We start from the raw sequence: 24,305 nt of genomic DNA, 5'->3' as shown, positions 1-24,305 counted from the left end.
TGGTGGTCGATCCATTCATCTGGGGAAAGCCATCCAGAAACTAGCAGAAGAAAGACTAACTTCATGCCAGAATCTAGCCCAAGCTACAAGCAGCCAAAGCCAAAAAGCACTAATTTAAGCTTGATCATATTATTGATGAAAACAGAAGGCAATTGCCTGTTTTGAAAACTGCTATAATAAAAGCTATAATAAAGGAAAGAAAACATTTTGGGCTATCTGTAAAGTGAAAACCATAAAACTTAGGGGGAAAAAATGACCTTCTTGGATTAGAAAGACTTATTGAACTGTGACTCTAAAGTTGTTTTCAGAGAAAGGAAAACTTTGATTTTTGGCTATCATGGAACATCAGAGATCTACAGAAAAAACATACCAAGAAAAAACAAATACTTTCCAGGAGGAAATGTATGCTATGTTGCAACTAATACAAATGACAATGACTTCAAAGAACAAGGAAATTAAAAACAACTTTGAAAATATAAATGAACACATTTTCAATTTAACCTCACAAAAAAAACTTTCAGAAAATAAAAAGAGAGAGCAATTAGATAAAGCAGACAACTGAATATAAAGAGAAAAGAGATTTAAAGATGGAGAAAAGAGATTTAAAGATGGAGCCCAACAATGGAAGGAATTATGACTCAATCCAGACATGGAAAAGATAACCTACACTTCAAGACTGCAAAATAAATCTGAGGACAAGAAAAAAGATTTAACAAAATGGCTCATAGACCTGTTAGGAGAACTATGAGAACTTGAGAGACAAAAAATGATAAGAGAAATTAAGAGAGAAAGAAAGAAAAAGATATTCAATGAATATGAAGGGGTGAAACATTCCCGCAAACACATCTTACTTGACTTGTCTCTTGTACCTACAACAACATCTACAAGACTATGGGAAGACCCTTTGGTCCAGTGGAGCATACTGATTAGGAAAGATGTTTGGCAAAAAAAGGGCTAAAGTTAGAATTAAGAAACTAGATGATGGGATTTATCAGATGGAATATCTAAACATCTGTTGGAATATGGTTAAAGAAATAGAAAATTTTTGGATATAAATGAATTTTAGTTTAAGAGGGATGGATCCCTCAAGTACATAGTATTTTTTTATGATATGAGAAATATAAAAATGTTGGGATGGTTTATATGAGGGAAATGTTTTAGATACTTAAATGAATTGATTTTTATAAAACTTCAATTGATAAGAATGTTTTGAATAGATTTAAAAAATTAGACGATTGGATTTATTAGATGGAATATTTAAAGATTAAACATTTGCTTGAATATGATTAAAAAGAATAGAACATTTTTGGATATAAATGTATTTTAGCTTAAGAGGGACATGTTTCTCAAGTAGTATACTATTTCCTTCTTTTTTTCTTTTCTCTTTTTTTAAGATATGAGAAATGTAAAATTGTTGGGATGGCTTGTATGAGGAAAAAGATTTAAATACTTAAGTGTAATTAACTCTGAGGAAATCTTAACTGGTAAGAATGTTTTGAACATTGTAGGAAAAACAACTCTAAATAAGAACTTTGAAAACAGGATCTGTGACAAGGTAATTAGAAAAGATGTGGTTGTTACTTATAGAAATACTAGAAAAATGTTTAAATTCAATTGTTATCTATCAAAATACTAAGAAATGTACTAATTCAAGGTTGATAAAAGAGAATATTATTGGAAGACGAGAAAATCAAGGAAAGCTACTATGTGGATTATGGAATTATAAAAATTAATTGTTATTGATTGTTTTTAAATATAAACCCAGACAACACGCTGTTTACCAAACATTAAAGTGATGATTAAAAATTTAATAAAATATATTTAAAAAAAAAAAAAGAAATGTCCTTTTCAAACTTCTTTTTTTTTAATTGCAACTTTGGGAGAACAAAATGCTCGCCCATCTACAATTACTCTTACCATGTTTACTAGCTGATATGGCCTCTTTATACTATTACATAAAATGCATTTTTAACCTCTAGAAGTGCCAAAAGTGCTGGTACATGATGATAAAAATCAATATAGAGATTTATTCCTTTTTTTATATAATGCCCTCTGTTGTCCAGACTGGTAGCAGCATTGCTTAATTATAGAAAACACACCAATTCCTAACCAGTACCTGATCATTAGGAATACCATCCCCATCTGCATCATCATCACACGCATCTCCCACACCATCTCCATCAGCATCTTCTTGTCCAGAGTTTGGAACAAACATGCAGTTGTCCTACAAAATAAGCACAATAGAGCATTCTTTTCCAACCAGTGCCATCAGATGAAACGGATTGCAGTATTGGTAATCACCAACTAGCATCAATAGGAGGAATACATATGGTATTTCACTATATCTCTAGGACACAAAAGGTTTTCAGTTCTCTTTTTTTAGCAGTTCTTTGATAAAATTTTGAAACATGAAACATACTCATCTTGTCACTCAGGCCTCTGTCAAACTGCTAACCTTTTTGCAGCTGTCAGCTGAGCATGGAAGTTTTTCATCTGGGTAGCCATCAATATCAACATCTTTTCCACACAGAAAGCCATCACCAGCCCAGCCAATGCCACACTGTGAGCAAAAGTATAACAAAATGAAAGCAACATTGGAGATGTCTTTGTGGGCACAGTCCTTCCCATTCTTTCTTTTTCAACTAAAATTCAGCAAGAATTTGATTCCTGTCCTTGTATGTCAGCCTTCGCTATCTGATGTCTTCTGAATGAGTTTGTGGGCCCTTGAATTTCCATGTGCATAGCCAATGAATTTCAGGAGCTATCTTCCCATAATATCTAAGGATACTAAATTGGGCAAAGCTGTAGTATGTCATAATAGTATCACATTTAGAACATATTCTAAGCCTTCTATATAGCTTTCTCAGTTCTGAGTTACTTACAATAAATATCTGCAACTTCCAAAATTCTTAGGCAGGCTGATATTCTGCAGTCCCAACACACCCAAAAGGTATCAAATTGGGAAAGGTAGGCATACTAAGACAATTTTTAAAAATGTATTAATGTAGAAATCTTTTGGTAAAAATCAAAATTCCAAACAAAACATGGATACAAATTTGCTTCCAAAAGCTACTATAGCATATTTTGTCTTGTATGTTTTTCTTCTGTTTGCTTTTCTTTTCTTCTTAATCCTTGCCCTAGATTAAGTTTTATACATATTTAATAATGATGGGAAGAGCATTGACTTACAACACACAAGATGTCCCCTTGTTTTATTTCTGAACAATCGGCATGGATACTGCAAGGGTTCAGAACACGATTTCTACAGCTTCGTTCAGCTCTGCACCCTCTGACTTGGTCTCCAGTAAATCCTGGCTTGCAAGCACCACAGTGGTAAGAACCCTTGGGAAAAGCAGATAAATCCATAAACTAAAGATTGTGACAAAAAACAACCACTGTCTAGGTAAGTGGTTCTATTGCTGACTTGCTATATTTTTTAATGCCCAGTTGGAATCTGTCTTCCTCTAACTTAGAATCATTAATTTGTTGTTATCCAGCCCACCCTTATTAACTTGATAATCAGAAATTCACAGGACCCTTTTTTCAGTTGCTTTGTTGAAATCCATATATATTAGAGCTATAGCATTTCCACAATTTATCACAGAAGATATCTAACAAAAAAAATGAGATTACATTTGGGAAGACTTGCTGTTTGCCAGATCCATGCTGACTTCTAATTATTATATTGAGTTCAAGATATTGAGTTCAAGATATTGAGTTCAAGATATTGAACGGTTGCTGGAATTGGGTATATCTAGTTTAATGAAGAGAAGGATGAGGGGAGACATGATAGCAGTGTTCCAATATCTCAGTGTCTGCCACAAAGAAGAGGGAGTCAAGCTATTTTCCAAAGCATCTGAGGACAGGACAAGAAGCAACGGATGGAAACTAACCAAAGAGAGAAGCAATCTAGCACTAAGGAGAAACTTCCTGACAGTTAGAACAATTAACTAGTGGAACAACCTGCCTCCAGAAGCGGTGAATGCTCCAACACTGGAAGTTTTTAAGAAGAAACTGGACAGCCATTTGTCCGAAATGGTATAGGGTTACCTGCCTGAGCAGGAGGTTGGACTAGATGACCTCCAAGGTGCCTTCCAACTATTATTATTATTATTATTATTATTATTATTATTATTATTATTATTATTACTATTATTTTAACAGATCAAGCTTTTTATGGTCTGTTTTAGAATTTTATGGACATTTCTGTCAGACTAAGTGCTCTATAGTTCTCTGGATTTTCCTTTTATTCCTTTTTGAAAATTAGGTTCAACATTTGTTCTTCAATCATTTGGCATTTTATCCATTTATCTAAGAAGTCTTAAAGATAATACCTATACATTCAGTTAAACCAGTGTTTCTCAACCTTGGCAAATTTAAGATGGGTGAACTTCAACACCCAGAATTCCTCAGCCAGCCATCTTAAACTTGCCAAAGTTGAGAAACATTGAGTTAAACTGTCAGCAACTTCTTTTGATATCTTGTAATTCTCAGCATCTGTAGCAAGCCATTATGAAGTAAAACGATACTGTATACCACCCAGAGTCCCTTCTTGATGGAGATGGGTGGTCTAGAAATGCAAAATATAAATAAATATATCTATAAATAAATGCACACATGTTTGTTTCATAATGCAAATTCTAGCCTTATACATACCGTACAGGCATTCCAACATCTGATGTAAATATAGAACTCCTGGGATTTTTATCATGATGATGCACATCATCATTTAACACTCCTCCCTACTCATTCATGCCTTGGATGCATTTCTCTAGCCTTGGAGAGCAAAACCTATTCAAAGTAAGGACGTCATGCTTCCAACAATATCAAACTTAGTAATAAGTCTATTATATAAGAACCATGATGGCTTAGAATACAGGATTGCAGACTAATTCTGCCGAATGCCAGCAGTTTGATTCTCACTGGGTCAAGGTTGACTCAGCCTTCCATCCTTCTGAGGTCAGTAAAATGAGGATCCAGATTATAAACCGCTTAGAGAGGGCTGTGAATCAGTATATAAGTGCTATTGCTATTGCTATAATTAATGTGCTTATGTCTTCTATTCACAGCAAAAAAGTCATCAGCAAGACAACTTTAGTGTTATTTCTGAAACATAAAGAATGAGTAAATTCAGACAATTGTAAGTAATGCTTACCATGGTGTTTATACACTGGGAATTTGGGACACAACGTCCATTTGCTATACGCTGACATTCATCAATGTCCAAACAAGCCTAATATAATAAAAAAAAATAAGTTGACTCTAACAGCCATACTATTTAAGAATAAAATGGTTATAGCAAGGAATATATTTTAAATATAGAAAATGGAATATTTTTAAAGAATTATATTATTAAATCATAATTGAGTTTTTATATAGAAGAAAATGTCAAATCATTCCACTGCAGCAGGTGTATTCAGTCTGTACAATATAAATGAATATATATTTCAAAGACTGGATGATGTTGGATGGGGAGATATAAGAGAGGAAGTTTAGTTATTAAACTAACTGGGGGACAAATGAAATCAGTTATTGCAAATAAGCAAAACATTTCACACATAACTCACATTAAGTCTATATTTGCTCTTTGTGGAAAGTCTTTATTTTGAGCTGCTGATTCTTGTAGATAAAGATTATAGGCATTTATTTTCTTAACTTAAAAATTATAAGATACATTTTTTTTAAACAACAACAACAATCTTCTGAAATCAGCGTAAGTCCCAAGATAATGAGTGATTTTTAGAACGCTTCATGAGGCAAGACAATAAACAAAGCAAAATACAGACAATAAAAAAGAAAGTAAAGTTTAAATCACAATGTTTCCATTTGGTTATAATCTGATAACAGAACATCAGAGAAAATTGCTGGGTTTTGCACTAGGTCTAGAAAAAAGAAGGAGCAACTTGAAAGCTCAGGGACACCAGCAGATATCAAATCTCCTTTTTGCAGCACTCACAGCCTTTTCTGGTCATAAATGCTGAATGGTCATGAATGCAAGCCTTTGAAGTGAGAAGCAGATGGAAATTAAATTACAGGTAATTCTTGACTTACAACCACAACTGGAACTGGAATCTCGGTTGTAGAGTGAACGGTCATTAAGCAAGCTGCCATGTGACTGCTTCACAATGACTGCAATCCCAGCATTTCCAGTTGTAGCATTAAGCGATCTTACAAGATGTTAAAAGGACAGAATCTCAGGTAAAGACCTGGGGGTCCTTAGAAGAAGTGGGAGAGACCCTGGAAAGCTCCATTCAAGAAAGGACAAGGGTGTAATGTGTCATGATAGTATCACATTTCAACAAATTCAACTAGGAAGAACCTAAGGATATGTGTGTTGGACCAGACACAAAACAATGACAAAATAAATTTAAAATGTTACAAAGCCCTTGGAGACCCTAAAATGACTGGGCTATCAACTGAAAGCCTATTAACAATATAAATCACATTTTGCTGTATATACAGAAATGATGCAGGCATTTGTACAGAAATTACTAATTGGATTTTGAAGAAAGATTACTTCATCTATATGAAGTAAAATATTTATAGGAACCAGGCTGCTTTTGATTGCAAAGAACAGTAATGAGATGACAAACCTGTTTGTTACTTTTGGCAAAGTTTATTCCCATTCCTTGGATGATCTGCCCAATATATCCTGGTGGGCAGGCTTCACATCTGAAACCTGGAGCCATGTTTACACATTGCACTCCTGGGAAGCATGGTTTATATTGGCACTGAAAGAGAAAGGCCCAGTTTTTACTACATACTAATTATTAGGCCAACCATCCAGCCAACCAAGTTAAACATGCAGATATTTGTTAGATGCTCTATTTGACTCACATTCTGAATCCCTAATTCTAATGTTAGAATTAAAAAGGAACCCCACAATTTTTCTTTTTGAAATATGGCTGCTCTAGACATTGAGAAGCTATTCTTAGCCAGAGAATAAGACATCTTAGATTGCATTGGTCCTCAGTACTGCATGTTTTTGCCTATGTAGGACTAATCATACCATTAGGTAGAGCGACACACCTTCAGGTAATCCTTGACTTTTCAAAGTTATGATGGACCTCTTACAACCGGGATTCAAAGTTCTAACAACCAGGTTCCCCTTACCTATGTGGTCATATTACCGTGATTTATGATGTTTTTGCCAGAAACTGGCATTTACTTTTAGCTACCAGAAGTAAAAAAAAAATCCCATAGCAAACAATGAGTTCATTTAACAACCACTTTGTTTGTTTAATGACCAGAGCATTCACTTTACAACCATTACATTTGCTTAACAATCACCACATAAAAGATAAAAATTTCAGGCATGGTCACATGGCAACTCACTTAACCATCATCACAATTTATGACCAAATTGTGGCTTCAATTACAGTGATAAGTTATGGACTATCTGTATCATAAGGAACAAATGCATAGATGTAAATGTAGTATTTCTCCTCTGTTTTTCTCCCTCAGAGAACAAAGCTGTTTATGCCCTGTTGCCTGCAACTTTTAAACTCTGCTGCCTTTGGATATGCTAGAAAACCTGATTCTCTTCTAAGTTAGTTTCAGTTTTTGCTATCGCCACCTATGTCTTGGGTAGCAAAATACTGTACCTCAGACTAGCCCTGGGGTTCCTTCTGAAAAGCACTTAAAGAATAACTCACCTCGTCAATATCTGTGCAAATAATTCCATCTCCAGTGAAGCCCTCAGGACAAGGACCACACTGGTACCCATCTGTCGTGTCTATGCAGTGCACCCCTGGGAAACAAGTATTGGCTTCACATTTGGGTTTCGGGGGATGTGGGGAAGGAGTGGGGAAACTTCCGATTCCCAATCCTATGATGATAAAATATAGCATTTTAAGTAAATCTTGAGAGAGCCAATGAGAATATCCCTCAGTAAGCCAGCAGGTCATTTCTCCTGCTGAATCAGAGTAGTTCATTTCTGCACTTATTATGTGAACAGCAGCATGCATAACACAATTACTGAGTTAGCATGCATAGAGTCAGGCTATTAAATTAATTGCTATAGTAATCACTTAAGGCTATATGCATAATTCCACCATTATTTAAGGAAGCTCCATAAAAATCAATCATCTCTCATGCAACCTAAGTATATAGTTAGCAACTAAGCATAATAACAAGTTTCTTGTGATTTAATTGTAAAGTTTATAAAATCCTACTTAAACCCAGAAGATCAAAAGGACCTACCACATGCCTGGCATTCAGCTATAGTATTCCTCAAAAATGCTGTTTCCTTAACCTTAGTTGGACAAATAAAATGTATTAAACAGAGCCTCAAATTATTCTGACTTCATTACTTTTTGTCCATAAAAGGCACGTTATACAATTAATGCTATAGCATAGCTTAGGTTTGCAAATCCACAATATGAGATTGATACCAGCATATTTATTCATGCTGAACGTATGACAAGTCTGTTCCAAGTAAACAGCCACCCTTTCATATTTTAGCTCTCTGATGAATTTAGTAGAAGTACATAGAGTAGCTAATACTTAAGTCTAAGCTTTGAAACCTACATCTTTCAAGCCAAAGTATTAATTTAAAATTTACACCTTATCATTTTCATGAATGTCAATTTTATTGCATGTTCAGCTTGATTGTTGAATTAAAATTCTGCTCCAGTGGGGAACTAAATCTAGTGGGGAACTAGATTCCTACTCAGGTGATCAGGCAGTTCAATACTTTTGGAGCAGGGGTGTCAAGCTCACGGGCTGGATACATCATGCATAGGCCACGCCCACTCCAGCTCCGCAAAAGCAAAAAACATTGCAAAAATCGTGATATGTCACGTGACGCTATCGAGTGTGACATCTGTGCTTTGGAGTGTGGCCTTAACTATGACACACATTTCTTGCATTATTTTCTTGCTCTCACCCTAAATAGTCCTAGTGGTCATAATTTTGGCAGGTCTAAAAGTGTTTGCAGGAATGGGCTCTTTGCTGACAAATAATAAAATTAGGCACATCTTCCTGTTCTGAGATACCATTTTCGATTTTGGAAACAGAAATCCAGCAAATGAAAGAAGAGTACTAAGTTGGATAAGATTAAACTATCTTTTTTGCATTTGAACACAATCAGTTCTTTTCCTAAAATAATATTATTGTATATATTTCTTAGCGCAAAACAAAGAAGCTGTAACAAAAAGCTCAGAGATACCTGCTGTCTGAGGAGATCTTTCACTTCACCTAGTATCTGGTTCATTTGCAACATGTGACTTAATAATTGCCTGTTAAAGTCACCTGTAGAGACATGTATGAGAATCAAGCAACTAATAGAAAATACAGTAGGATCAGAAATCTTAGCAATACCAGCAGTGATACAGTCCTTTTAAACACTAAGTGTTTCATATAGTTATCCAGTTGAACTTGAGTGAAATTCTCATTTAACTATAAGATACTTAGGCATCCCACTTTACAGGGAATTGTTCTTTATTGAAAAGAGATTCCAACCCAAGCATGGTTTAAAAATAAAGCAAGGGGAGCATGCTTTGGCTTGGGGGCCAAAAGACTCCAACTTCACTTTTACAGGGCTCAGGCCATGATTGCTGAATGCTGGCAGCAGTTTCCATTAATTAATTAATTAATTAATTACAATTTATTATGGCCACCCACTCTAGGAGACTGGGTGGCTTATAAAATTCAAACACACAGTTAAAAGAGTTTTTAAAAAATTAAAAAACATTAAAATAGCCTAAATTAAAAAAAAAAAACCATAACAAGCACAAGAGCACTACAAACACATTAATTCTAGACCTGGAAGCAAAGCCAGATATTATGGGCTTCCCGGAACCCTTGGAGAGAGGGGGCTGTCTGTATCTAGGGGGAGCTGAAGCTGAAAAAAACAAGGCATATTTCCTGGGTCCCATAAGATGACATTTAATAGAGGGGATCCAGAGCACATCCTCTCCACCCAGGTAGACAGAAACAATTGGAAATAGATATCCCTCAAATTAAAAAAGACGACTCACTAAATTTCCCCAACCAAGCCTCACCTGTATGTTTAATTATGGCCCCACACACTTGGTAGTATTCAACTATCAAGGACCATCCTAATGTTGCCCACCACTGAAATAAAAGAAATGTAAGAAGAGACGTTTCCAAGATCTGGAGAACAAGAGTAGTAAGCAAACAAGTCACAGTGGGAGATGTATTGTTTGCTACCTAATTTTTAGTGATTATTTTCAAATTTGCACTTAAGCATATAAACTGATATTTTTCAAAAACAGTATTTATGAAAGACCTGTTTTTTTATATTTTACATAATACAGCTATGAAGAATACTTTACACAGTTATTTCTATTTTTCAATTTATCCCGGAAACCTTTGTTTATAGAGAATTATGGCATCTGACTTCTATCTAAGTAATATATGCAGAAGATATCAGTCATGTAAAAAACAGACCAGTTCTAATTTAGGTACTGTATAGATTCTCTACAGTATTGAGAACCTGTTTGGTCTAGTAATTAAGGCACCAGGTTAGAAACAGAGAGACTTTGAATTCTAATCCCATTTTTTGGCATGAAAGCTGTCTGGGTGGCTTTGGGCTAGTCTTTGACATGAGTTAGTCAGCCTAACTCATCTCTCAAGGTCATTGCTAGGCAGGATATAAATAAATAAATAAAATATAATTGTACTATACCTATTTATCATTAATTCCAATTAATACACAAAATATACTATTCTTATGCATCCATATTCTTTTAGGTTTCATTTGCTAATGAAATTGTTAAAATTATTTTTGGTTGTTAAGACTTGCTAAGAAAAGAAATATTAGAAACATGTCCACTAAGCAAATAAATTTCTAAGAATATGAACATCTAATGTTAAAGAACTTGAGTGTAAAGTGAATGCTCTGGTGCTGTGAAAGTGCATTCAGCATATGGTGAGCAGATGACTTGGAGTCCAAGGTAAAAAATACAGCTGTATGAAGGTTTAGGCTTTAAAAAACAGTTTTGTGAAGGATTGTTTAATTTACTTACAGACAAGATATCAACATTACCTGAATACTGAACTGGTGGCTCTGTTTGTGGGAGAAAACAGTCTTGTAGAGTTTCCACTTGGGACAAAGACCCCCTCACAATCAGCTTCAAATCATCTAAAGTCACCTGGACAATAAAAATAGGGGGCAAAGGAAGGACAGTTCTATTGCCTTGCTTTTATTGTTTTGATTTATACCTTGATTTTCTAAGTATGCTAGGATAAAGATGGCTTCACACATCTTTGATTTATTAAAACTCTGAAAATCATACTACTAAAAATGGCCATGTTGCTACCAGATTTCAGTGATGAATTTTAGGAGATTCCAGGCATGCAAATATGGGTCAGGAGTATATTAGCTCATGGACCATAAGCCCTTCCTACACAAACATTTTTTCCCTCCTTCAGTACTCACCTGTGATTTCTTCTGGAGTGTTCGTAATTCTATAGATCCTGAGCCTTGCAGCAGCCCAGAAAAAATTTTAGGTAAAATTTGAACAGAATCCACCTGCTCACAGTCCACATACAATTCAACTTTACTGTTGCCATGCTGCAATCCACTTAACCGAAGGAGGACTGTATGGCGCGTTCCATCAGCCAAATGCACATTGGTGAAGATCACAGCATTTAATTTTCCATCATTCCTCAAATATCGGAGAGAAACTAACAGAAAATAACATCATTAGAAAATGTGAATACAATAAAATTCACAACTTACAGTAGAAATCTTAGTCTGTTTGAGAAAGGGAATAGAAAATTATAGCAACTCTTTGCCTACACAGCTTTTCTTAGGTGAAAATCCTCCGTTATAGCAATATAGTCCTCTACCTGACTTTGCAACTATATCTATATCTATATCTACATGTTATGGTCACTTCCCAGGTGGACTAAAGTAATGTGCTCTACATAGGGCCATCCTTAAGGATATCCAAAAGCTTCAGCTGGTACAGAATGTGGTAGCACAGGCAGTTATGTATGCCTCTAGAGTGGGGTACATGAGTTGCACAGGTTGTCAATTTGCTTCTATATTCAATTCAAGGTGCCAATTCTGATCTTTAAATTGTTTCATAGCATGGAGCTGGGTGTAGGAGAGAGGCTGGCCGGGTTGGGGGAAGGAGTCAAATGGGGACTTAGTCTAGAATCCCTACATGGGCACAAAGGGGAGGGGAGGGTATCAGTGATCTCATGAGGCATCATTGTTGAGAATATCTGACACTCTTAGCATTTTGATAATATTTTATACTTTTTATGCTTTTAAAATTATTTGTATGGTCTGTTGTCATGCGAGATGGATAGCCACATAAATACAATAAATAAATAAATATCTAGTTGTATATTCTTTCATTATCCACATGGATGGATGGACATGATAAATAACCTAAATATCACATGGAATGCAGCTTTCCTCCAACCTAATGCCCTCCTATGAAATAATCCAACATATCTAGAGGATCTTAGTTAGGAAAAGCTGACCTAAGCCTGATTCATACACTATAGTAAACTATGTCTTGTAAATTTTATTTATTAAACTGGAATGAGTTTGTGTCACACCAAAGAAACCACTTTTTTTCTTAACACAAGTTTATTTAGAAATCAGTATTTTCTTAGATATTGCTAAAGAAACAGTAGTGTAAAGTTGTATCCAGATTGTTGGACTTGAATCTGAAGTCAAAGAGCTACTGGGTAGCCTTGAACTTAGCCACAAATATAATTTCTATTTCCTAACTAGTTCCGCAGAAATAGAAGTAGAGCATGATTTGTTTAAGATATTTTACTGTCTGACAAAGAACATTCAGATAACCTTGTCCCTTGTCCATGCTCAATACATAATACTATATTAATCCATTTTTCCCTTTTCACGTTAGTCCAAATGTAGCACCTTAGGATCAAACTAGACATAATATGAGAGACAATACATCTAAACTGCATTTTATTCCTCAAAACTAAGGTTAATTCTGAATATTCAAAATATCATATAATTTTCAGTCAAAGAAGATAAATTAAATATATTAAACTTCTCTTTTTATTTTTTAAATGAACAAAACAAAAAAGCCACTTAATGGCAAGATGGGCAGCATATGGAAGGAAGGAAGGAAGGAAGGAAGGAAGGAAGGAAGGAAGGAAGGAAGGAAGGAAGGAAGGAAGGAAGGAAGGAAGGAAAATGACCTCAGAATTATCTTAAACAGAGATGAAGTTATGAGTAAAACTGCTCCTCAGCTTTCTTGGACTTCAGATTCTTTATGGCCTTTGGGGGTATGATGGGGTTACAAGACTGGTGGGAAGAAATGAATAGAAGAAACTGTTTTCTCTCTCATTGCATTGCAACTTTAGATAGATGAACAAATGCTGCCCTTTGAATCTGGCAGGTCTCCTGCATACGTAAGATCTGGATCAGAACTACACAGAAAGTCAGTGAGCAAGAAAAAAACAGAAAAAGGTAGAAGAGCCCAGAGATGGCAAAGGACCAAGAGACTGGAAAGCCTGAAGGCAGCAAGATTGGATGGAAGATCAAGGCTCATCTGAGGGGGAGGAATCTTGTTTTTGGAGAGAGCTGGAGGGAAATGCTGTCTAGGACCAAAGGCATAATTATATTTAAAACATCTGTGTTCCTGTCCTTTTGTGCTACAAAAAAAAAGTTTGAATTACTGGTGCCAATAGACAATGAAGTTGTTTTCATTGTGAGGAACCCAAAAGTCCCTGTTCTGTTTCTGAAAAACAGTGTCATTTGTACAAAATGTAAGATACCAGAGATCTCATTAAACAATGGATTGGATTTCAAAGCATTGTGTTTAACTGAAGTTACATCATTTGTAATAGACAGTTTTTAAAAATGAGCCATTTTGTCTCACCAAGAAGCTACAGATGGTAGTGATATTGAATGGATGGGAAGCATCTGAAGATATTGCAGCCTACCCAAAAGGGAGCCTTTCAATTCACAGATGCTTCTGTGATTATTTGGTTCATTTCTAGAAAATACGTTTTTATTGTTTTAATCCAGTCAGCTTTTAAGATCCAAAGAAAATGAAATAAGAATTTTAACACAATCTGCATTTCTCAATCAATTAGATGTTTAACCTATCCCACTTAAATCAATGTAATTTTTTAATGATGTTCAAAATATGTTGTATTCTGTACGTAACACCTCTAAAGAACAAGGATTTCACTATGACAATAAAGATACAGTCCATGATTTATCTCTAACGACTACAGTAGATAATGCAGCCTAACCCAATCTTAGGATTATATGGGTGAATTCTGTATCAATATGAGGGCGTTATTGACATTCAGCTTCATTAATTAATAATGCAGGTACAGGTAAAGGAAAAGGTAAAGGGTTTTACCTTTACCTTTTAAATAACGAGTGTTATTTAAAAACACTTCCGTGTTTTTTCCGAAGGTAACAGCACACGGAATCCTGTTACCTTCTTACTGAAATGGTACCTATTTATCTACTTGCATTTGCATGCTTTCAAAATGCTAGGTGGGCAGGAGCTGGGGCAAATAATGGGAGCTCAACCCATCATGCAGCACTCTGGTCTCAAACCTGGGTTGTCAGCTTTCCAGTTGACAAGTTCAGGTATAACAGCAATCAATTCCCTAACTATTGTCGCTCCTTTTATTAGTCAAATGAGCAATGAAATAAATCAGTGGCAGCTTTCTGCCTCTTGAAGCATTCTTTTAAGAAAAAAAAGCTTTTTTAAAAAAAATAGAAAGACATCAACATCTTCTTAAAAAAGAATGTTATGTCAAAGTCAAACAGATCAGATTATAAGCAAGTTCTGCTTCATTTAAATTCATTTAAAACATACAGAACATACAAACAGGAAATTTTCTAGACTGGCCAAAATAAAAGAAACAAAAATCTCCTCCTGCAACTATTATTGTAAAGTAACTATGTTCATGTGAACTGTCTCATCCAGGTATAGACTGTTTGTTTAGAATATATGTCAGAAATTAAATTTTACTTTCAATAAAATTTAGAAAAATACAAGGGCTGACAAATTCCAAAATTCTAGACAAATCTTCATTACATAATTACCTTGCCTCATAAACATTATGAAAGATAAGGATTGTCATCTGCCACCTATATTTATTTATTATTTTATTTATTTATTAAATTTATATGCTGCCTATCAGTTTGAGGCAATTCTGGCAGCTATAGCTTTTTGCGTATTCCCACTTCTTTTTTATTTGAAAATAAAATGTATCAAGACAGAAAAGACTGATGAGTTATAAGACTTTGATTGGTAGCATTAAGATAGCATCTCAAAATATGAAGTTTCTAGAATATGTTTTAAACTATTAATAACCTATAATTATTTGCTTAAAGCAGCACAATTCCAAGATAACTTATATAAAAATATTTTTTCAATATTTTGAAACTATCTATCTATCCATCCATCCATGCATGCATGCATCTATCTATTTATTTACATCACCTTTCTGGTGCTTACATGATTTGATATAGTTTACAACACTTTGTAAACTATATAAATTCCATAAAAATATCAATGATATAACTGAGATACATTTGGAACACTGTAAAGACATCATCTAAAATTATTAATCTAAGAAAACTAATTCAGAAAGGAATAAAAATTGCTTGCCAATATGAAAAGAGCAAATATACATTTATAAAAAATATGTTTTGTTGTTATTTTTTTTCCTTTTATGATTAACTAGATCTTTTTCCTAAATCAACAGTCTGAAAGATCTAGTGTCAGATTATATTGCTAAATGTTATTTATTACTGTTCCCTTTTAAATATTTGTATTATAGATTTTTTGTAATGATTTACCTATTTTTTTAGTCTAATAAAAAATTAAATTAAAAGCAAATGCTAATTTAGTTTCACATATGCTCCCCTCATTAGTTCTTTGATCATGATTACTAAGAAGTTGTTCCTTTTTCTGATCAAACAGCCTCTCTCATAATCAGATACCTGAATTTTAACTAAGTTATAGTTGTATGACTGGTATGATAATAGTAATACGAGTTATCTTGCATTCAAGATGACTGAATCATATTTAAAAAATGATTGGTTACAAGTGCATCTATTTCAAAGCAGGTATAAAATCATTTAATAAGTGAACACCCGCTACCATGTTCACTACTACTTTTAGATCAAGTGAAGATTCAAAAGATTTTTCCAAGATAGTCCCATGTAGAGCAAATTACAATAATCCAATCTAGAAAGATTTATATGGTTGATAACCAGGGATATTGAGGGAGGAGGGATGTCAAAAAATAAAGTCAAAATAATGGCTACAGTTGCATGATCAAAGTCCTGTTTCCTTTATATGTGTAGTGCCCAGGGCTTTCATCACAATCATGATTACAACATACTCTAAAAATAATGAATAAACATTTCCCATAATTCAGTTGAGGAATGGTATTGCCTAGTGTGGGTAATGAAACAAAGAAAACAACCAAAGTCAAAGAGCACCAAGGATGCCTCATTTCAACCCTGAGCTACAAATATTCTCCTTAATTGGTAAAATGTATCTCTCTGTGTGCACAAATGGCCAAGGCTTTGTGTTAGAGTTCATTGATTCCACTTTGAGAAGGACTTCCATTCTGATCAAAGGAGGCCATTAAAGAAGCTTTCCTCCAATATTAAGGTAGATCAAAAGCAAAGATGGATCAAAAGGTGTCTTCACTGAATCCTTGTTAAATCTCAGGATCTGAGGATTTACAGTAACACAGTAATATTCCCAGGGTTTTGATTCTTCTTTGTTCTGTGGTTATAAGAGATCATGATTTCCCTAGGGATCCTATAAATGTTTTCACAGATTTTAGAAGCAGGTGCTATGTTTTCATCACTCCCTGAAACCAGACCACTTCATGCCTCTGTCTGATCAAAGCCAGGAAACTGGAAAATATGAAGACATAAATGATGGGGAAAATATACTGATGGTGGAGATGGGCACAAACAAATTAAAAGATGTAAAATAGAAGAGGGAATGGAAGAGGAGGAAAAAAAGACTAAATGAAAGGGACCAAAAGAGAAAAAAATTGTGAGGAAATAGAATGAAGTGGGCAGGAAGATACAATAGAAAAATGAATTAGGTGTAGTTCAAGCTAGAAAAAGAATCAGAAAGAAGAAAGGGAAATTCATAGGGAAAGAGACAAGGAAATTGGCCAGGAAAGCTGTAGATCAAAGGACTCCAAGAAATGCTTTCAGGATATATAAAAAGAAGCAGCAGTCGGTTTCAAGGCTGGAGGAAAATAAGCTTAGAAAGCCAATTATACTGCCAAACCAATCTCTGGAAGAAAAAACTGGAGTACAGAAAACATTTCTCTGGAAAATCTTAGACACAACCGAAAAGGACAGAAGAGGATTGGAAATATGTTCCTCCAATCACATCCTTATGAGGAAAACTGAAAGAATACCACTGAAAAATCAAGCCAGAACTAAAAAGGTTATTCTAATTTATTATTAGTTTATCAAACTATAAAATACAAAGAAAAATGAAGAGAGCGGCAGAGTAGGGGAGGAAAAAGGAAAGAGAAAAAGGATAGGGGGAAAGGAAAAAAGAAAGAAAAGCATTGACTTTACCATAGTAGAATAAGATATTATTATATAGCCTCAACAATGTACTTTTACTTAGTAATTTATATTAGTTATTTCTAGAACAACAAACATATCTAATTAGCAAAACCCAAAGTTTTCATTTTTTTTTCATCTCAAGCACAACATCCAGAAGCAGTTTCCAATTGGTAACAAAGTTAGTTGTATTCTTTTATTTGACTAAGGCAATCAATTTAGCCTTCTCTGCTTATTCCATCAGTTTTTCCAGTCAGTCATCCATTGTGGGAATTAAAGTATCTTTCTACCTTTGTGCACAAAGCATTTTTGCTGCTGTCAGCATAGTGAACAAGAAAGTTCCAAATTTAAAACTGTTATTATATAATTAAATCCCAGCAACTAAGGAAAAGGACATTTAAGTTCCAAAAGTAGCCTGGTGCCTGAATGAAATAAGTCTATATGCAATTGTAAAAAGACAGTTATGAAGTCTATAAATGATACAACCAAATGATGTCTAATCTGGCCTTTTTACTTTAATGCCTTTAGTCCAGCCTTTTTGGCATCAAGGACTGGGTTTGTGAAAGACAATTTTTCCACAGACTAGAGCAGTGGCGGCGAACCTATGGCACAGGTGCCAGAGGCGGCACTCAGAGCCCTCTCTGTGGGCACATGCGCCATCACCCCAGTCCTAGGCCTTCAGCTGGGTTTTACAAAACCTTTTCGCTTTAGGCCTCTGCTGCAGTGTGCAAAAAAAAAAAAAAAAAAAAAAGGTTCTATCAGTCAATTTCAACTTCTCGTGGAAAAAAAAGATCTTGCAAAGTTGGAATTGATTGATTGAACTTTTTAGTCCCACCCAGTCTGCCATTACCACCGCAGCCATGCCCACCCAATGGGCCACGCCCATCCAATGGGCCACACCCAGCCAATGGGCCACACCCACCCAGCACTCGATGATACATAAGTGGGTTTTGGGTTGCAGTTTGGGCACTCGGTCTCTAAAAGATTCGCCATCACTGGACTAGAGGATGGTTTTGGTTTTGCTTGCTCACTGGTCACCTCCAGCAGTGCAGTACAGTTTCAAACAGGACCAGGGGTTGGAGACCCCTGCTTTAGTCCGTAGCTAGACTCCCAATGGAAATTAATATCACGCTTTAGATCTGTTCTCATAACTTTCAAAAAGTGAGCAGGTCACCTGAGTGGCAATACCTTCTTGTTTTCTCTGAAAGATTTTTTTTTTCATTATCATCATTGAATAAAATAGATCCAAATGGCTGTCATGAAGTTTATTATATATATATTGTTTGCTTAATTTAATTTGGCTAAAATAGATTAAACATTTTCTTATTTCATTTTTAAAGCAAAAGTCAGAACAGGACTAATTTGAAACATTTAAACTGTACCTTCCATACCACTCTAAAATTCCAGTTTTTGAGTCATATGTTCTTATTTTGAAGAAACAGCACACTAGTAATCCACACAATTCACACATGAATTCTTTATTCTATCACAGACATGCCTACAATTTTGTTTCATACCAAAACACCTGCATATGCCCATTCAACACACAAAGCTCTTAATCCCAAGATGTTTTTTTTTCTCCTTTAAATTTACTACTTTGTAATATGTTAAAATTGCAGGGGCTGGTTACAAACGTCAAGCAACCCCCCCCCCCTATTCTTTAGTCTTATATATGTTCAACTCATCAAATCAAGCGTTATTCTAGTGAAGGCATTCTCTCCTGTTGAGAGAAAGGGCCTTTTTAAAAATGGTGGGTCATACTTGCATTTTTTATTAGTTTGTATTCAAAGGAATAGTATAGGATTAACATACTGAGTTAATTGCATCTAATCCTCAGTGAAGATTATAATTTACATACTCATAAATCTAATCAAGGCATGTTTTCTTGAATGAGGCTTACTTCTGAATATGTGGACACATAAAACAGCACTGAAAATACATCTCAACAATTATTCTTTAAAAGTTAACTAATTTATTAAATGTTGTGGGATGGATTTAAGTGCAGTTAAATGAAGCAGTCAGCTTGATTGCAATATGAAAGAAAGTTGATGCACATTCCTTATTCACTTTTCTCTGGATAATAACTTTGCACTTTTTCATGTCGTCCATTCAATTTCCATATTGTGATATAGACTTATATATATACAAGAAGTTACTTATTCACAAAGCAATTAACCTGTGGAATTATTATAGGAGATGGTGACTAGGGTGGCTTTAAAATGGGAGAATACTATCTAGGATTATTAATCTTGATTCGAGGTTACATCTGGTGGTAGTGTGCCTTTAAGCGCCAGTTATAAGAAACAATGGTGATAGAGGGGTATGGTTCCATTTCCTGTTTGTAAGCAACCTGGGAGCATCAGATTTACAAAAAAACTGCTAGGCTGAGATAGGTCTTGTCTGATCCAATTGGGGTGTACTTATGTTTCAGATCTGGCCACAGCCCTAAACCACAGGTGTAAAACTCGATCGTGTCACATGACATATCATGACATATTGTAACATTTTTTGCCTTTGCAGAGCCAGGGTGGGTTGGCCTGCACGTGACGCATCTGGCCCACGGGCTTCTAGTTTGACACCCCTGCTCTAAACATTCAGCTTAATAAAGCATCCCCTTGCTCAAGCATCTGATTGTACAAAGCATCTGCACTTGGAATATTTAGCTTTTTCAGTCAGAGCTAAACTCTAGGATTAACTAAATCAATTCCTTTTCTTTCATATGAAGAATTCAGCACGTGAATGTATGTATCAAATTCTTCAGTAATTTGAAAAGATTTTTTAAGGGGAAAAAAGAAAAGGTTTACACTTTTTCTCTACTTAATCCCTCTAATTTTAACTTTTTCTATATTTAAAATTGTTTTTATGGTTAGAGTCACTCTGGATAATGAGATGGGCAGCATATATATTTAATAAATAAACACATTTTTAAAAATCACTTAGCTACTTCATTGTTTGGGATACCTTCCTGGCAAAGAAAAGAAATGAACACTGATGAAGATTGTGTAACTATAGAAACAAGATTTTGCCATAAGCTAATACTCACATTTCCTTGAAAGTAAAAAAGCAAGAAGTATCATAGTGAACAATTTAATAAAATTAAAAAGAATTGTGTTTAGATGCCTTGTTTCCTAATCTTAGCCCTCTTAAAATGTCTTTAGCAGTATTGTAATAACCCCTATTGATGTCGCTGTTCAAAAAGAATGTCACTATATCTGAAAATATTAAGAAAAGCTCTAAGGAGCTAACAAAATCAACCAGACATCAAGTAATCAATTTGTTTTTGTTTTTTTTATTGTTCTCAGACTACTTTGGGAATGAAACACTTTTTTCCCCTCTCTTTTTTTCCAGGTCTGAGATGCTGACATACGAATATGAAAAAAATATATCTCAGAAGTGATGTTGGGCTAATCACTATTTCAACCTCTGTTCAGATGAGCAGGCTCCTACAGTCAAAGTAAGGATAAAATTGAGAAGAATAGAAAACCTTGCAGGTAGCCCCCTCCACAGAACATCTAAATGTTCTAAACGTCTAAATGAATTGCATTAATTTTCTTACCGGAAAACTTGCTAAGCTATATCCTACATTTGTAGAAGGGGTTTCAAATTAATTAGCAGATATAAAATACATAAAATATATAAAATGTTTTCATTGCATACAACTTACTTTTATTTACTCGTCCCATTACTATGAACTCAAAATATTTTATGTTTTCATTGGAGGAATATAAGCCAAATATAAGGGCTGTACTTTTTGGTTGTAGTCTGAATGTTGAGAGCACATATATTTCATTGACAGTAGGGTCAGACAATGATTGCTGTAAGTAGGTCTTTATTAGTTTCTGATTGGGTATTGAGAGGAGATCCAATACTATAAAGAAAGAAAAAGAAATTTAAATAATTGGTCATTACAATTTCCAAAAGGAACCTCCATGCGACTCATGAAAAATGGCTTACATGCAATTGTAGTGTCATCTCAACTTATTTCACACACAGTTGCACATGGCCACTCATGACTCACAATTAAACTTTTAAGACCTCAAAGTTACATTTAACATTTAAATGGCATCCTGGCAAGTCATCTTCAAAAACAAACGTTTTTGGAAACCTAGAAAAAAATTAAATTTGATTAATTACATTTAAATGTAAATAAAAGTTAAAGATGACTACCTTCTAGTTATATATTTAATTATTTTATCCTCTCCCATAAACATAATTGGGTCACAACATTTGGAAAAATATTTAAACTTTTGTTTTTAATACACCTAGGAAATCTCAATGGATTATGCCTAAATGTATTTCAAACTGTTCTTCTTTCAATAATAAATTCCACTGGCTTTTATTAAGCTATGTGAGACCATTCTAACTATTTAATATATCTTTCAAAAATCCTCATCAATAACAGAGGACTCTGGTCATTGTCTCTCAATGTGAATCATCAGATTTAATCCAAAGTTGAGCTTTTTCAGTTGACTTTAGCAGTCTTCCTCCACTTGGTGACTATATGTCTACCTCTACAGAATACAGTCCTCCAAAAAGCACCTTTTGTTTGAAGGAATACCGGGTTAAAAATGAAGAACTAGGGGAAGAAATGAGGACTTGGAACTGCCCTTCAACTTCATCAGCAGCAGACTGAGTAGACTCATAAATTATTTGATCTTGCCCACTAACAGGAAACATATTAGATTTCAGGCTATGTTATAGTAATTTAGAGCATAAACAAATCTCTACCCGTTTTTGCCATTCATTCTTTTCTCTTTTTTTCCATATGTTTCCTCTTTTTAGGTGATGTCTGGGAGAAGCAGTGAGAGGTTTTCTAGCAGACTTAAGATTCTATATAATTTTTGGCACTGGAAATACCTATTTTCTTAAGTGGTCTTTTAGAAAATATGAAACTGATTTTGTTGAACCCTGTTGGATTTTGTCCCTCTCTTTATTTCTACTTTTTTACTTCTTTATTATTTTACCTCTTTGACTTTCATTGTTTTGTAATTCTAGCTAAGTGAGGTCTTATTACTTTCTTTGTTTTGTTTTTTTAATAACAGATGGCAGGATATGATTTTGAATAAACAAATCAATTTGGGATAAGCAATATTCTTTACATTTACCCAGAAGAAGATCGTATTGTGATTAACAAGAGTTTTCCTTAGTTAATAAATAATTATTTTTCTAACACTGCTTTTCACAGCATATTTACATGGGATTAAGTCTCATTAAGTCAGCTTTTACATAGGATGTACCCTTTCACAGGATTGTGTAATAACATAAACCTTTTAATTTTTTTCTTAGCAATAATCTAAACATACTACTTGGAATAAAAAAAGACACATTTATACTAATGGCATTCAAATGAGAGATCCTTGATCTTTAAAATATAATTTTGTTAATGTTGTTGGCTATTAACAAAAGAGAGAAGAAGATGCAGAGATTGACCAAAGACAAACAAGTGTGTATGTCTATCTCAAAGTGCCCAACTGTGACAAATTGTGGCAACCCACGCCCAAGGAACAGAGATCAACAAACCAATGGAAATGATTATTTACGGTTTTTATTTAAAGAGAATTCTTTTTAAAAACTAATGTAAGAGAAAAGGGAGTATCAAAATCTGGATTCAAAAAAGAAATTTCAATAACAACACAGTTTGAATCCCCCTTTCCCAAGAAGTACTACTTTAAAACAGCATCTTTGGCACTGGTGATCTTTAAATTAAAATTCTTCCACATTTCGGCAGTACAGAGAGAAAGGAAGGGAAATTATTTAGAAGGGATTTTTTTGAGGATCCTGTAGCTGTCATGTATTGCCCATCAAACTGCCTGCTCAGCAGGAACTTAGGAGCCCACCTGGTGACCTACTCTGGCTCATACTTCTCTTTTCTAAAGTGCAGCTGCAGTAAAGAGGGGCAAAAAACGAAAACTTTTTTCCCCTGTCTATCCCCGTCCCTCAAGTCTTCCAGAGGGACCGCCGTACCTTGAGGGACGAGCTGAGCGCGAAAAGCGGGAGAAAAGTGCAGCAGAGTCTGCAGCAGGAGAAGGAAAGGGCCCGTCCGCTGACTCCTCATCCCGCCCACAGCCCGCTTGCCGGCTCAGTTGCTTCGCTCTCCTTGAGGCTCCGCTAGTCTCTGCCTGCACACGTGCGTGGAATGGGAAGGCGAAGCGACTTTTTCCCCCTTAAGAAAGAGACGGAGGGAGGAAGCTACCTGAGGCCAGGCCCCTCCTTCCGTGAACGGCGGCAGCCTCCGCGCCCCCCCCCCCCGGGCAAGAACTGGAGAATCGATTTAGCAAAAGGGACCGAGGCTGGGCTCCAGTGGCCAAATCGTGAGCTTCCGCCGCCAACTACTGGAGGAATTTCCAGACGGGATCTGGAAGCTCGAGCTCCGGATCATCAATAAGTGCGAGTGAAATGAGGAATGAAAACTGCCCCTAATTTTAGCATGTGTTATTGTAAAGCTGCCAGAGCAGTGGTGATAACTTTACCTTGATATTGTTGCTGGTTTTAAATCTCAATTAAAACATGAAGCTAACCAGCTGTTGTCCCAACTTGGCATTCTCCTCATATGATGGGCTTTGATTCCCATTTCTGAAAGGCATATGCATCTAGAAGATGGGACCAGGATGAATGGATAGATTTCATAAACAACACAGAGTACACAAAAAAGCAGGTTTTTTTTATAATTTGTAATTTATGAGGATGTTCAGTGCAGATTTTGAACAATCTATTTTGACTGCGAAATGGTGCAATCCTATGCAAACATAGGATTGCACATATTCTGGAG

The 24,305-nt window shown here is 35.1% G+C and overlaps 1 protein-coding gene across 1 annotated transcript in view; it reads right to left on the bottom strand.

The window, feature by feature from the left end:
- Nucleotides 1-23,769, bottom strand: part of THBS4 (thrombospondin 4) — a 40,385-nt gene extending 16,616 nt beyond the window's left edge. The window contains exons 1-12 of the mRNA XM_039333546.1: nt 23,501-23,769; nt 21,201-21,404; nt 11,405-11,652; nt 11,012-11,117; nt 9,170-9,252; nt 8,203-8,254; nt 7,656-7,828; nt 6,594-6,731; nt 5,156-5,233; nt 3,190-3,342; nt 2,456-2,560; nt 2,117-2,224 (exon numbers count right to left, since the gene is read on the bottom strand). Coding sequence (XP_039189480.1) covers nt 2,117-2,224; nt 2,456-2,560; nt 3,190-3,342; nt 5,156-5,233; nt 6,594-6,731; nt 7,656-7,828; nt 8,203-8,254; nt 9,170-9,252; nt 11,012-11,117; nt 11,405-11,652; nt 21,201-21,404; nt 23,501-23,591 — 1,539 coding nt within the window. The 5' untranslated portion in view covers nt 23,592-23,769. The remainder of the gene's footprint in view (nt 1-2,116; nt 2,225-2,455; nt 2,561-3,189; nt 3,343-5,155; nt 5,234-6,593; nt 6,732-7,655; nt 7,829-8,202; nt 8,255-9,169; nt 9,253-11,011; nt 11,118-11,404; nt 11,653-21,200; nt 21,405-23,500) is intronic.
- Nucleotides 23,770-24,305: the final 536 nt, after the last annotated feature.

Source organism: Crotalus tigris, unplaced genomic scaffold (genome assembly GCF_016545835.1).
Source record: "Crotalus tigris isolate CLP2741 ecotype Arizona unplaced genomic scaffold, ASM1654583v1 scf7180000024506.7606697, whole genome shotgun sequence".
Lineage (NCBI taxonomy): Eukaryota > Metazoa > Chordata > Lepidosauria > Squamata > Viperidae > Crotalus > Crotalus tigris.
The sequence above is the reverse complement of the archived record's forward strand: the minus strand, read 5'-3'. Positions and strand labels throughout refer to the sequence as shown.